General features: G+C 51.5%; 1 protein-coding gene across 1 annotated transcript in view; it reads right to left on the minus strand.

The window, feature by feature from the left end:
• Window positions 1-7,960: 7,960 nt before the first annotated feature.
• TRAPPC3 (trafficking protein particle complex 3) overlaps window positions 7,961-14,398 on the minus strand; it is a 10,591-nt gene continuing 4,153 nt past the window's right edge. Inside the window, exons 2-5 of the mRNA XM_004678797.2 lie at window positions 10,577-10,674; window positions 10,239-10,338; window positions 9,130-9,312; window positions 7,961-8,704 (exon numbers count right to left, since the gene is read on the minus strand). Of these exons, the coding sequence (XP_004678854.1) occupies window positions 8,585-8,704; window positions 9,130-9,312; window positions 10,239-10,338; window positions 10,577-10,674 (501 nt within the window). The 3' untranslated portion in view covers window positions 7,961-8,584. The remainder of the gene's footprint in view (window positions 8,705-9,129; window positions 9,313-10,238; window positions 10,339-10,576; window positions 10,675-14,398) is intronic.

Below are 14,398 nucleotides of genomic sequence, written 5' to 3' on the forward strand. Positions count from 1 at the left end.
CCCACCCCTCGGAGACACCGCTGCTCCCCCCCGCACACCCCGGCCGGCTAGTGCCAGTGCGGGCGCCCAGAGGGTGTTCGCGGCCCCAGCCCGCCTGAGCTATAGGCTTCAGAGCGACCCAGACCCAGCAGCTGGAGGGTGAGGTGTGGTCAGTGCGGGAAGGGGCAGCACAGGGCTGTGACCCTAGCAGTGAGTCCACGAGGTTCTCTCTCTGCAGGTGGCAACCTAGGCTGAGGGGAACCAGGCTCCGGCAGGCCGGGAGAGGCACAGTCGGCCTTGAGGGGAAAGCCTGTGTGCTCACTCCCAGGCCCTGTGGAAACTGCGCAGACTTCACCTTCAAGGAAATGGAGAGCCACAGACAACTCCGGAGCAGCACAGTGAGGTGATTGATGAGAACTGTGCTATAGAAAGAGACCTCCTGTGTGGAGATAAAAACAGACACCAGCAGGTGGCCCATCCTGGCTTGGGCAAAGAGGTGGAGAGTGGGGACTGGAGAAAGAATCAAGTGTGAGAGGAATTAAGGAAGCAGGATAGACAGGGTTTCAGTGAGGGGGGTGAGGAGCCTGGTAGAAGGAGCAATCAAGGACAGTGCCCAGGTTTCTGGTAAGGCGTGGTGGTTCAGAGCATTGATTTGCATGAGCCCAGGGGGAGTGAGCACTCAGGGCAGAGATTAGGAATCTGCAGGGTACAGAGACTGACTTACGCAAGGGTCCATGCTCAGAAAAGAGGTTCAGGGAGACCTGGCAGCCCAAGCCAGGATGTGGGGAACATGTACAAGCAAAAGGCTTGTTATAAGAGGAGCCAGTGGGGAAGTGGGGAGAAACCAAGAGACCAGTGTCTCAGAAAGCAAAGGCAGAGTGTTTCTAGAAGGCCAAGGAGGCCCCAGAATCAGGTGTCAGACATGTCCTTTGGGACCTGTAATTAGGGGCTGGTGATTGGGGGGCAGCAGGGGCAGGGGCTGGAACCAGTCTTCAGAGAGGCCAGTGCCACAGTCACAGAGGAGGTGGTGGAGGCAGTGAATGCAGGGGGAGGAGGGCCGGCATGTTTTTAGATTAACTGCTATCTAGAAAGCGTGGAGGGGGGGGGCACCTCTGTGTATTCTATGTGAGAAAGAACAGAACAGAGAGGGCCCAAGCCTGCCTGTCTGTGGGTCTGGGCTCCCTCCACCGCCCTTCCCCTCCTACTGCTGCCTCCCACTTTGCTGTCCCCTGCCAAGGTACACACCAGCCCCGCCTCTCCTAGATGGGGCCTCTCACACCCTCGCCCACCTCTCTAGCTGGGGCCCACTCGTGTTCTAGCCCTCAAATTAGGGGGATCACAAAGGGTGTTCGGGTCTCACCTCCTGGCATGAGCCAGCCCAGAGGATCTACAGAGAAGCCAGGTTGGGGTACTGCCAGCAAAAAGAGAGGGGGCCTGGTTGGTGGGTGGAGCACCCCCAGGACACCACTGGTGGAGGTAGAAAGCTGGGGCCCTCTCCCAGAGCTGGTGTCAAAATCAGGCTCTTGATGGGAAGCAGATGGGGGCCGAGTGTTTAGGGAGGGCAGTGAGGAGTGGGAGTGGAAGCTACTAGCCCGTCCAGCAGGTGGAAAGCATGGACTCTGGAGTTAGACTGCGTGGATTCAAGTCCAAGCCCCACCACTCATCGGCTGCGTGCCCTGGAGCAAGTTAGCTCACCTCTGAGCCACCATTTCCTCATCTGAAAAGCTCTCAAAAGCTTGTTGTAAGGATTTGATTCATGAATCCATGGAAAGCACTTATTTCTGGTTGTGCCCTCTTCTTTGAGGGGAGACAGAGCTCAGTTAAGGGGAGCTGGTAAAGCAAGCAAGCAAGTGTGGGGGTCACTGTGGTGGGGAAAGGCCCCCTCGCCTCAGCCCCCACTGCACGTCCAACTGCACACGCACAGACGCTGAAACACACCCAGTCCTCCCAACCACCACCCTCCAGCCCGGTTCTGTGAGGCATAGGCTGTCCCTTCTTCCCCAGTCCAGTGCCCTGCAGGGAGGGCTGCAGCGCCTTTTCCTTTCAACGGGTTCCTGTGTTTGGGCCTGTGCTGTTCCGGTGATCCCCGGTATTCGCTGGGCCTCCAGGTGGGCCGCAGCTACCCTCAGAAGAGGCCGAGGCAGTCTTGCAGCACCTTGCAGCTGCCCCCTCCTCCCCCAGCTCTTTGCGCAGCAAACCTCAAGGCAGGAAAGAAGTGAACCCGAGCCAGCGGCTGCAGACTTTCCCTCCAAGGTTCACCTCGGTCTCGGCCAGCCTCCCCATCCCACCTGGCTGGGACTTGCTCCTTTGGTCTGTGTCTGGTGGTGTCTGGGTATCAGTGGGTCAGCAATGCTTGAGGTCACTCGCTGTGTGGTCTTGGACAAGTCACTGCTCCTCTCTGAGCTTCAGTTCCCTCAGTCACAGGAATCAGAGGCAGGTCAGAGAGGACTCACGACTGTTTCAGGCCTGAGCAGGAGTAGCACAGGGGTGGCTGAACTGAACCAGACAAGGCATGTAACCTGCAGAGTGCAGCGCCTTGGCAGAGTCGCTGCTGGCACTGCCTGGTGCTTCCGAACGTGGGCTGAGGAATCAGCCGACCTGGGTCTGCATCCCAGTTCTGCCTCTCTGTGACTGTGGGCAAGTGACCTCATTTCTCCAAACCTCAAATTCTTCCTCTTTGAGAGAGGAATAATGATAGTCCCCAGTGGCAAGGCGAAGCCTGCAGGGCTCTCATTCCCTGCCACATGCCCTCATGTGGGTTAATTACAGCAATCCTTTCAGATTGGTGTTACTGTTCCCACATCGTAGATGGGAAGACCAAGGCCCAGATGGAGTCAACTGATTCACCCTCCCTCGGTCCTCGAGCTAGGAAGAGGCTGAACTGGGGGCTGACTTCTGGCCAGTCTTCCTCTTCCTAGTGGCACCATGGGGCTTCCTGGAAGAGGTAGTGAATTTAGAGCCTCAACACAAGCCAGGCACTTAGTAGTGATCAGTATTGTTGTTGCCATGATTCTCTCCTTCCTTCTAAATTTCTATTTTAATTTGCCAGTAAGAACTCTGATCTCTAGGTACCCCAACTTGGAGGCTGGCGAGGGACTGGATGAAAGCTTTCTCTTGCCACCTCTTCCATCTGTCTGGCAAGCTGAGGGCAGCGAGGGATGTTTGCACAGGTGTGTGGCCCAGGGTGTGCAAATAGTGTGGGGAGGGGCCTTGGTGCTTCTGCCCTCCCCCACTCCTGACTTTCCACACCCGTTGGAGGACCCGACTTCCAGTTGTACAGTTCCTAGGATGCCCTTCCCTCTGTCTCGCCTCCTTCCTATCCAGACGCTGGAGAGCTCTCCTATGGGACTAGGAAATGAAGACCACTCTGTGGTCCTCTCCGTTCTCCTCACTTCTACCCCAGGAGTATTCTCAGCCTCAGCCTCAAAAATCCCAGTGAAGCAGTGAACATTGAAGTTACCTTAAATATTCAAGTCTTACAACAATTTTGCTTCAGTCAATATCTAAATGTGACCACATGTGCCCAGACCAGCCAGTGGCCTGGTTGGTAGACAAGAAGCCCCTGAACGGCTGCTCTCAGGCATGGGCCTAGCTCTGGGAGGTGTGTGGGGCTCCCTGGGGAGAAGTCTGCAGTTGTTGGGCCTCTCGCCTGGCCCGCCCACATGAGCATCGCTTCCCCTTCCTCACAGGGCCCCTGGCCCTGGCAGGGCCCCCGAGGCTCTCTCCTAAGGGCAGGGCTAGGGTGAGCGTGGGTCAGTGGAGACTAGGGCAGGCTGCACAGGCACAAAGGCCCCTCAAAGAGGCTTGCTACTCCCCCTGGAGATTGTGAATTTCATACTTTTTACCTAGGGGCTCTGCATTTTCATTTTGCACAGAGCCCCATATATTATTTGGCGACCCATACTGCCCACACAGCCTCTTTCTGGGGCCCTCACCCCACTCACACACTCTGTCAAAGCCCAGGTGGTAAACACTGAGCACCCACTTTGTACTGAAAAGAAATACTAGATACTTGGGGATTCAGTGATGAACAACAGAGCCGCCCAGATTTCTCAAAATTACCTCTGCACGCACTCACACACACACACAAACCCACACACAAGTTTTACGAGACAGTACCCTCCGACGGTCATGGTACGCGTAACTACCGAGGGGCACACTTGCGTGTGCAGGGAAGTTGACATGCTTCGTCTTGTTCCATGCTCCAAACGGTCAGCAAAGTAGGCCTGGTTTCCCCCTTTTCCAGGAGAAGAAACCGAGCCTCACAAAGCTAATGTCACTTAATGTCTAATGTCACTTAATAGATCAATGCCTTTGCCTTTCATTTTCTTTTAGAAATTTATTTATTTTATTTATGCATACAAGAACTGGAGTGTAGACCAGAGCTGTAGAGGGTTGAGGGGACTCACCAGAGACAGTGTGGGGAACAGAACAGGCAGACTGACTGAAACACACTGCTGAGAGGAGCAGCGGGCAAGAAAGGAGAGGTCTGCCTCATGGGTCAGCTCCCTGGTGGGGATCGAACTCATGATCCAGTGGCTGCCAGCAGCTTGACCTTTTAACCCCTGCGCCACCAGGGAGTCCGGTCTTTCATTTCCAGCCTGTCCTCCACACCCTCTACACACACATTGTATTCAGCCCTCCTGAATACAATGGAGGGACAGAATGGGACAGAAGCTCCCACCCCAGGCCTGTACCTTCCCCAGACCTGTTCCTTCATTTGAAGGAACTCACATCCAGACACACTCCCCAAAGGACCCAAAGGACACACAGTGAAGCACAGAAACACGCATATGTAACATACGATGTGCTGCACAAGACCCTGGGTCCTGGATGATTTGGGTTCAAGTCCTGACTGTACAAAGGCTTAGCTGAGGATCTCAGACTTTTCAGCCGCAAAATGGGAATGGTGATAAGGTTGCTGTGAGTGTCCATTGAAAAATACATGCCAAGTGCTGAGACTGGCACTGGCATAGAATCACTCCTCACGGGTATCAGCTGCGGGTGAACAGTTGTGGGCACCCACGCACACATGGCACGGCACCCATCACGCCAATCTCCCAGCCTTCCTCTAGGCTCCTAGTGCTAGAGTCCTCGTGGCTGCCAGGTCAGGCCCCCAGAGCCAGGAGGGACAAGCCACTGCTTCTCTCAGTCTCCTCTGGGGCTAAAACCTGGGTGGCTCAGGGTGTGTTGGCGGATAGGTTGCAGTTCCTCACCAGCTCTGGGTCCCTGAGACTTCCTGGAGGAGGCCTCCACACAAGCCTATTGGAAGAGGTGACCCCTCTCCTCCACGCCTCCTCCAAATACCCCCAACCTCCCGAGGGCCCTATCCCACCCTTTTCCCCACAGTAGACACTTTCCTCTCCTCCTGCCAGAGTGTAAATTGCCCCCAGGAATGCACTGCTTCCCACAGCTCCCCTGGCAGTGGCCAGCAGCAGTCCTGGGGTCAGGCCTGGCCCTACATCAAAGGCTGGAGGGCGGGAGACCCGTCACAGCAAGCCTGCCACCACTCCCCCTCGCCTCCCACCACTTCCCCTTCCCTCCCACCAGCGCTTTGGCTTCCAGGGAACAGCACATGGTAGCACTTAAGCTCCTGAGAAGGGAGGATGCTTTTCCTAACTGCCCCCCCACACATCCAATCCACAATGAACTATTTGTTAGGAGACTATTTTAATTTTACTTAATGCAATTTCTGCTCCTGGGCCTCAGTTGCCACTTCCTTGGAGTACAAAGACAGGTAAGGTCGCCAAACCACCAGGGAAGGTGTAACCTGAATACAGAAACATCACTGGAGGAGTTGGGGGGTCTGCACTGGACTCTTACATCAGGGAACTTGGCTGATGCTCTGGTCTCCACTCAGGAAGTTGGGGGGGACATGGGGGGCCAGGAGTGGTTAGGGGAGGGCTCAGAGCTAGCACATAGAACTCTGGGAGGCCAGCTTGAGAGCCTGGGGTTCAGCTTCACCAATATTCTTTCCAAGGCCCTGGCTTCAGTGGGCAGCCCTCAGCCAGTGGCCACTTGAGCGTGGCTTTCAGGTCCCACAGGGATGGTTGAGGAAGAAGGCACTTCCTGGCTCCAATTTTGCTCCATCAGGTGCATGGTCTAGCAAATCCTGAAAACCAGGGGTCCCATGGTCACACTCAGGGATAGCACAGCAGTGATCTGGAGACCCCTGGTGGCCAGAGACTGCAGAGGGAGGGTTTTTCTTAAAGCTTTGTCCAGACCTTCAAATCCAGAAGCCACTGGCATGGATTCCCCCAACAACCCAAAAGCCCCCGCCCCAAAACCTTGGGGAAGCCTCCTCAGTCTGTCCCTCCCATTACAGCCAGGCAAAACTGCCCCCTCTTGCTGGAAGGAGGTGCCAGAATCTCCAAGGGAAAGGGAAGGCCTAGCTGGGGGCTGTCGCTGGGAACCAGAGGGACATGCAGGTATGGCCAGTGAGCCAGAAGCAAGCTTGCGGGGCTTGTGCACTTGGCTCACCTGGGAGAGAGGAGGTGATGTTGCCCACAGTCCTTGGGCTCCTTTTCTCCTCTCCTGGGCCCGAGGGTGCACCTCACACAACTCTGGGGCTCTAATGGGAAGCCACTCAGGAGGCTTTCTTTCCACAACAGGCCGACTCCGTACAGTTGCCCAAGTTTAACTCTGCGAAAGGAAATTTCCAAAACCTCCCGCCACACACAAGGCTGCAGGGAAGGTGATGGTGTCCCCAAAGGAGAGGAAGTATGAAGATCCTCGAGAGAAGAGACAGGTAATGAACTCACTTTCCAACAGGGTGCAGACACCCCACAAAGCTTTTCACATCTAGGCACCACAATTGTCCCCTTCATCTCTCCATGCACTCAAACTGGTGTGGCCAGACGCAGTTATATCCTGGGTGGGTGCAGACAAGGCTGACCAAACTGTGTGTCCCCCAAATTGTACCTGGAGGGGGATCCCAGAGGAGCATGAGCCTCCCTCTGCTTAGGGATATAGACGTGTCCTCTCCCTCTCACGGCCTACCCCAGCTGGGGAGGAAGGGCTTGTGCAAACTGCTGCCATCTGAGGCCAGAGCCCCAGTCCTCCCGCGTGTGACCGAGTCATGGCTCATGCACTACCTTAGCCAGTCTACTAACCTGGGAGGCCTGGAGTCCCTGAATATGTCCCCAAGAAACAGTGCCACCAAATATGGCCTGACCACCATCTCCTGGGGCTCCATGGTGGCGCACAGCTCCATGAAACCATCCGCAGCCACTGCAGCATGAGTCGGATCCCCTCCCAGGGAGCTGACCCACGTGGCGCAGCAGACCTCTTCTCCTCCCTGCTGCTCCCCTCAGCAGTGTGTTTCAATCAATTCGCCTATTCTGCTCCCCAATGTTTCTGGTGAATCCTCTCACCCCCAGCACCTCTGGCCTACACCCCAGTTCTTGTCTGCATAAATAAATCAATCTGGAAAGTAAATGATATCCTGAGCTCCACGAGGCTGAGGAGGGAGCCCTGAGCCTGCAGCTGCTCCTCTCCATCCCCCCAGCCCCTCAGCGAAGCAGGTATTAGCAGAGCGTGCTAAGAAATGGGCTCTGCGGTTTGGCTGGGGCTTTGAACCCTAATTTTCCCACATACCTGACCTTGGGTAGCTTGTGGCCTCTCCTCTGAATGGAATTACTATGAATTAGCTAATTCACCAGAGCGCTAACCAAGTACAGTGCTAGTACCCCCTGAGTATTTACATGGTTTTTCTAGTCAAATTTAGTGGCCAAGAATCCAGGATAGTTCATTGTATGTATGTCTGGGATAAAGTCTGCGTCCTAGGTATTTCTATAGATAACAGACCCAAAAATGAACCCCAAGGGCTCTTATCTGTGCCCAGGTTCCCCCAGATTCTCCATTCTGTGGGGAGAAGTCATTCCTACACCAGGTAAAATCAAGGCACAACCTAGGGGCTTAGCTGATCACTTTACCCAATTGTAACAAAATTCCCAGGGCTGAGCAAAAAGAAAATAAGACATGATTGGTATTTCACTCAAGAATGATCTTTATTGAGAATTTATAAGAAAAGGACGGACCCTCTGTAAAAAGAGGAGATGCTGCCTCCTACCAGCAGGGAGGAGTGAGGCCTGGGCGGCTTCCCAGAAGTCAGTGTTTCCCGCACAACCGGCTCCTCTTTCCTGGCAGGCTCTGGAGCATGTCACACTGCAGCGAGCAACTCCCACCCACCCCTGCCAGCTCTCCCCCCAAGCCCACAACCCTGGTGCCCAGAGTCATTTACAAATGGCTGTCTGAGGCCCAGGGAGAGATGTGCTAGGCTGGCCGCTTAATGGAGTCAGAGTGGGCTTTGCTTCGGAAAATTCAAACAGGAATGTAAAATGGCTTGAGGTCTTTCTAGCCCAACCAAGGATGACTACATCCTTGAAGAAAAGGGGAGCAAAGAATTTCCCTCCTCAATATGCACACTTGTGGGGCAAATGGACTATCAGTCTGCTTTTTGTTAGCATGGAGAATGAAAACAAGGTTAGAAGAAAATATAACATCCGTGTTCTAAAGAGTCACTGAGTTCTAGAGGGTGGAGAGAGCAATGAGCACTTCTGGTTCCAACAAGTGTCCCTGCCGGCTGCCTGCAGACTGGGGCTGGTCATTCCTCTCCAGCGGGGAGATTGTCCTCAATCCTCCTGATGAACCTCATCCGGATTTCTGTCACACCATCTCCTTTCAGAGTGTCCTGGACAAACTTGGCCTCCACAGCCATCTGGACCTGGAGAACAGAAAAAAAAGGGGCAGCTGCCTAACTACACCTTCTAGGGAACCACTGAGGAGGGAGCGATTCACAGAAGTCTGAAAAGGGGTGCTGGTTTCCCACAGGATAAGATTGCCAGTTCCAGTGTTCCCCTGCCAAGAAGCAGCCTCACCCACAGGAGAAACAGTGAGAAACCCCCTGAATAAGACCATCACCCATAAGCCAATCTAGGAGTGGGCGATCCTGGGCTTGAGCTGGCAGCATTACCTCCCAGCCGAGGAGGGAGCATGTCACCACACAGGGACACCCACCCGCATCACCACCTCAGGTCACGAAGCACTGGGGCACGCCAAAAGCTTCCCTTTTCTCTCACGCATTCACTCAGACATTTATCCAGCCCAACTAGATTTCAGGTGTCCCAAAGAGTAAAGCGCTGCACTCACCATCTCCAAGGCTCCCCGCAACACCCCACACAAGAGATTGGAATAAATAAGGGATGAGTGGTTATCAGGAAGTTCCACAAAGTCCACCAAGGGGTTATTTTCCAAAATGAGAGAGAATTCATCACCAGCTGGGCTCCAATTGGTGATACTGGGAGTGATGCCCAAGTACATCTTGAACGCCACCTGTCAGGGGACACATAGCAGCTCTGTGGAGAGCAGGGGCCGTGCAGCAGGGAAGGTGATGGCACTGGCGGGGGGGGGGGGGGGGGGGGACTGTGACCCCTAGAGAGTGCTGAACTGTTAAGTATCCAAGGCAAAATAAGGAAAAGCATCTTCTCCTTCAAGCATCCTACTAACACAGGTAAGCACCAACTTACTGACCCCCTTCTCGAAGGAAGGGACACTCATCTTTGCATGGGTGGCTGCCCTCAGCTAGCATTTCGGCCAACACAAGCCCCAGCCACTTCCCTGCTATCTGACGCCCTCTTGAAAGTGAACACAGGGTACTGGGGCAGAACTACTTTAGACATCCACCAGCCCTCGCTAGACGCTAGGCATATCCAGGCGACTGAGGCCACAAACTGCAGGTGTTTTTCATGAGTACTACTGAACGTAACACTAACATTAGGAACAGCAGTTACTACACACACGCTATGCTAGCTGCATTAATTTTACCTAAATACTCATATTCATTATTTCATTTACTCCTTAAAACTTGGCGGGGCAGCTCTTATTTTTTTTTTCATCTTAAAGATGAGGTAACTGGTAATTAAAAAGGATAAAAGTAACTTACCTAAGACCTAGTAAGTATTGGAGCCAGAATTTGAAGCCAGGGTTGTCTGAGTCCACAGCCTATATGCTTAGCCCAGTTACTCTGCTACATCGTCACCGTGAAGGGGATCTGGCTTTAATCCAAGGGGATGGTCTCAAGCACTCTTCCTTCTTTCATAATGTGCCATTCCCAAGCTACCAGGAAGGCTTCTTTGGCCCAAACAGCTGCCTACTTCGTCACCTGGAATACTAAGAGCCTGTCTAAGGGAGATGGAGAGTGGGAAGCAGTGCCTCCCAACGAGCTTCCTTCAGCACGGCCAGGGGCCCAGGATAATGACCTTGGCGATGACATCTGCAGTTTCCCGAAAGTCGTGGCACCTCCCAACATTCGATCGTGCCAAGAAATCTTCTATCAGTCGGACTCCAATGTTATAGCCCCTGGGAAGGAGAAAACAGACTATACAGCGGGATCTGAATGTCTCATGTCTGAACACAAGACTACTGGCGGTAAAGGGAAAACGGGGATAATCCCAACACCCCAACAAATGAGCTGAGTGTGGACTATTCCCAAATGTTGGTCATGTGAGAGGGGACCCTGTTCTGGGCGCTAAGGGACCTTGCAGAGTCAGTGTTCTGGGAAGCCCTCCTCTTCTCTCTCCCACAGAGACTCACTCACATTTTGTCCAGCTGTTTATTCACATCTTCATCATTTTCATAGTCTTTGCACAGCTGGGTGACCAGAGCACCATAGGTCAGGGTGAAGAGCTCAGAGCTCTGAAAGAGATTCAAAAGGCAGTCAGGATCAAAACCCACAAAAGAGAAAGTCTGGTGGGAGTCTGGGTGGGTCTTGATACAAAGGAAAGTCACCTGTCTGGAGGAAAAGATCTCTCTCTCTCTCTCTCTCTCTCTCTCACACACACACACACACACACACACACACACACCCTGGAGTGGCCACAGGAGGTGGCTGCCCTGGTCAACATGGCAGAGCTGCAACCAAATCCTCTCTGAAAACTGGCTCCTGTAAAAGGCCCCCGCCCAGTGTGCTGAACAGTCACTCTTCCAGTAGGGTTTCTGCCTACCCAGGACCCCACCACAGCTGCCACGCCTCGGCTCGGGTCACAGAATGTAGCATGGGAGTGACACTGTCTCCAGACACTAGGAGGACAAAGACGACGCTTACAAATCAGACTGTGAGGAGCGACCGGCTGCCTCCCTGTGCCTCAGAGTGCGCGAGTGTCCTGGTGTGCAGATAAAGTGTGCTGTCCTGGCAGCTGAGGGCCTTCACCGGTTCTGAGGGGAGAAGCCCACTCCCTGAGGCAGCCCTTCTACAGCACCAGCATTGGGAAAAATAATGTTCCTCTTCACACACAGCTAAATTGTTCCCCGGGAAGAGAGTAAATGACAAAAACACAAAGTTTTACAATCCAGGAACACAATACTGACCTGGACTGCTTTCTATTTCAAACACAGCTACAATCACAGAAACTCTCAAAGAATCCTGTCACCTATTTACCAAGAAACAGCTGTGCAAGGCACAAAGAATGGCTGGTACCAAGACCGCAGAGGAAAGCAGCAGGTAGGAGAAGCATCAGAGTTCAACAAATTGAGAAACATTAACAGCACATTTGGATAAATGGTTCCACCTAGAAATAAGGCAGGAAAATCAAGTTTGCACCCAATCAGTCCCTTGTTGAGGGGGGCGTGTCAGACTTGGGCAGAGCACGCTCAGTCTTCAAGTCACCCACAGAAGAAGACCCAACTAATGCCCAGGGCTCAGGCTCTCAGGACCCGTGCTCCCCTCCTGATCACATGCAATGCCTTCTGTTTCCATACCACATTCTGGTTTTCATCATTTCACTTTCTAACCCACCCCAAGGCAGAATTAATCCCATTCTAGAGATGAGAAAACAGATTCAGAATGGTTAAGTGATCTGGCCAAGAATAAAGCTGATTATTAACAAAAGTAATCTAGGGAACAAACACCAAGAGTTTCTTAGTCAACAGTCATTCTACCCAGGGTTACCCGCAACGGAGATATTAGTAAGCTCCCTTAAAAAAAAAAAGAAAGAAACAACTCAGCTACACTAGGGAGTCAAAAAGAATCAGTTTTGGAATCAGAAAGCTCTTTGAACTCAACTAAAACAGTCAGATCAGGTGTCTCCCAGAGACCATTTACCAAATACAGCAATTAAGGGGAAGCTATTAAAGACAATGAATTTTCAGTAAAGTTAAGGGCTGGCAACAGAATGGCCTGGGCATGAATGAATGGAGACTATCAGGCAGTTACCAGTCCACGGAGTCAGCACCACTGCATTAAATCAGGGGAACTTTCCTTCCATTATTAATAAGCCCTAGAAGGAGAGTCCAAGAACCTCAGCCACCACGATGCCAAGTTAACAGGATATCATGTTACCAAATGCCTTATACATGCAGTAGCCCCCAATTACCAAGAAGAAAAATCAAGGTCCTAAAAGATCTGTTCATGGCCACAGAACCCACATGCCTGGGATCTGGGAATGGCATCCCTAACCAAGGTTTGCCACACCACTCTTTTTTTTTTTTTTTTAAGATTTATTTATTTATTCATACAGAACTGGGGTACAGGCCAGAGATGCGGAGGGTGAGAGACTTCACCAGAGACAGAGTGGGGAGCAAAACAGGCAGATCGATGAAGTACACTGCTGAGGGGAGCAGCAGGCAGGTCAGGAGAGATCTGTGGTGCCATGTGGATCTCCTCTGGGGCAGGCGGGAATCGAACTCATGTGGAAGTGGCTTAAGCTTTGTAGTGCTGTGCTTTAACCAGCTGTGCCACCAGGGAGGGCCCTGCCACACCACTCTTAATTTGCAAGTCTGATTCAATTCTGAATCCAGTTTATTTGTAACAAATATATAACTATATAATATAATATATATATATAACTATACTGGGAGCTGGGGTGGAACCCAGAGGTTCCTGCTAAAGGTCTTCTTACTTAAAAATAGGAGGGGTCCCAGTGGGGAATGGGATCAAAGGCAGGGGGTGGGGAGGGAAGTGCACGGGGTTATGGTAATGGCACACGTGTGACTTGGTGATGGGAGACCCGACCCGCGGGGATTACAATTGAGATGGAAAAAAAAAATGTACAAAATGATGTAAAAATAAATTGCTATAAAAAGAAAAATAGGAGGGGTCTGGTAAAGAAAAAAATCATTCATTCAACATTTACTATGTACCAGGGACTATCTTATTAGAGGAAGATAGATAATAAATGGAATAAATAAAATATATGGTTTGCCAGATGACAGTAAGTGCTATGAATAAAAATAGGCGCAATAAAAGATTAGGAAGTATATTATTCATGGATATGTAGGGACAGTCAATTTTAAATAGGGTAGTCAGAGAGGGCCTCATTAAAATGCCATTTGTGTAACAACCTGAAGGAAGTTAAGGGTAAACCATTAAAATATCTGGGTGAAAAAATTCTAGGCAGGGGCCTCGCTAGTGGCTCAAGGGGTTAAGTTTCAGCACTATGAAGCTAGCCACAGCCACTGCAGGGCAGGCAGCAGCTAGTTCCATCCTTTACCAGGGAGGTGGACCCACAATGCACAGCAGACCATCAGCCACTGTAACACGAGTTTGATCCCCAGCCGGGGGACTGACCCAATAGGTGCAGCAGACCTCTCCAGTCTTGCCCATTGCTCCCCTCAGTAGTGTATATCAATCAATCTGCCTGTTCTGCTCCCCACCCTATTTCACTCGGTGCTCCCCACTCTGTCTCTGAATCCTCTCACCCCAACACTTCTGGCCTACATCCTAGCTCTTGTATGCATAAATAAATAAATCTTTTTTAAAATTCTAAGCAGCAAACACTAAGTGGAAGTGTATTATCCACCAAATACAGTGGAAGTGTATTGAGAAATAGCTAGAGACCAGCACTATTAGAAAGGAGTGGACAAAGAGAGAACAGCAGAGGAAGTCAGAGAAGTTAACAAGAGGCTGCAGCCCAAAGACCTGGGTTTTCCGTCCTTTTGCTTCTGTAACAAAAGGTTTTCTGGGACCCTTAAACATCAGCTAATTCAACTAATCCAGCTGCCACTCAAAAGGGACATGAATCTCTCCTGCAACATTTCTACTTTCAGACTGCTTTAACCATATTTAAATTATTTGTAATACTATCAACATTTATAAAACTTTCAAAATGTCTTCAGATTATTTCTTTTTTTTTTTAAGATTTATTTTATTTAAGCACACAGAACTGGGGTACAGGCCAGAGGTCAGGAGTAGTGAGAGAATTCACCAGAGACAGAGTGGGAAGAACAGGCAGACTGACAAAGTATACTGCTGAGGGGAGCATCATGGAGACAGGAGAGGTCTGCTGTGCCATGAGGGTCAGCTTACTGGCCAGAGATAGAACTCATGTCCCAGTGGCCAGTGATAGCTTGATAGTGCTGAGACTTTAACCCCTGCATCACCACGAAGGCCCACGTGTATATATATATATATATATATATTTTT

Source organism: Condylura cristata, unplaced genomic scaffold (genome assembly GCF_000260355.1).
Source record: "Condylura cristata isolate star-nosed mole 26May11 unplaced genomic scaffold, ConCri1.0 scaffold00008, whole genome shotgun sequence".
Lineage (NCBI taxonomy): Eukaryota > Metazoa > Chordata > Mammalia > Eulipotyphla > Talpidae > Condylura > Condylura cristata.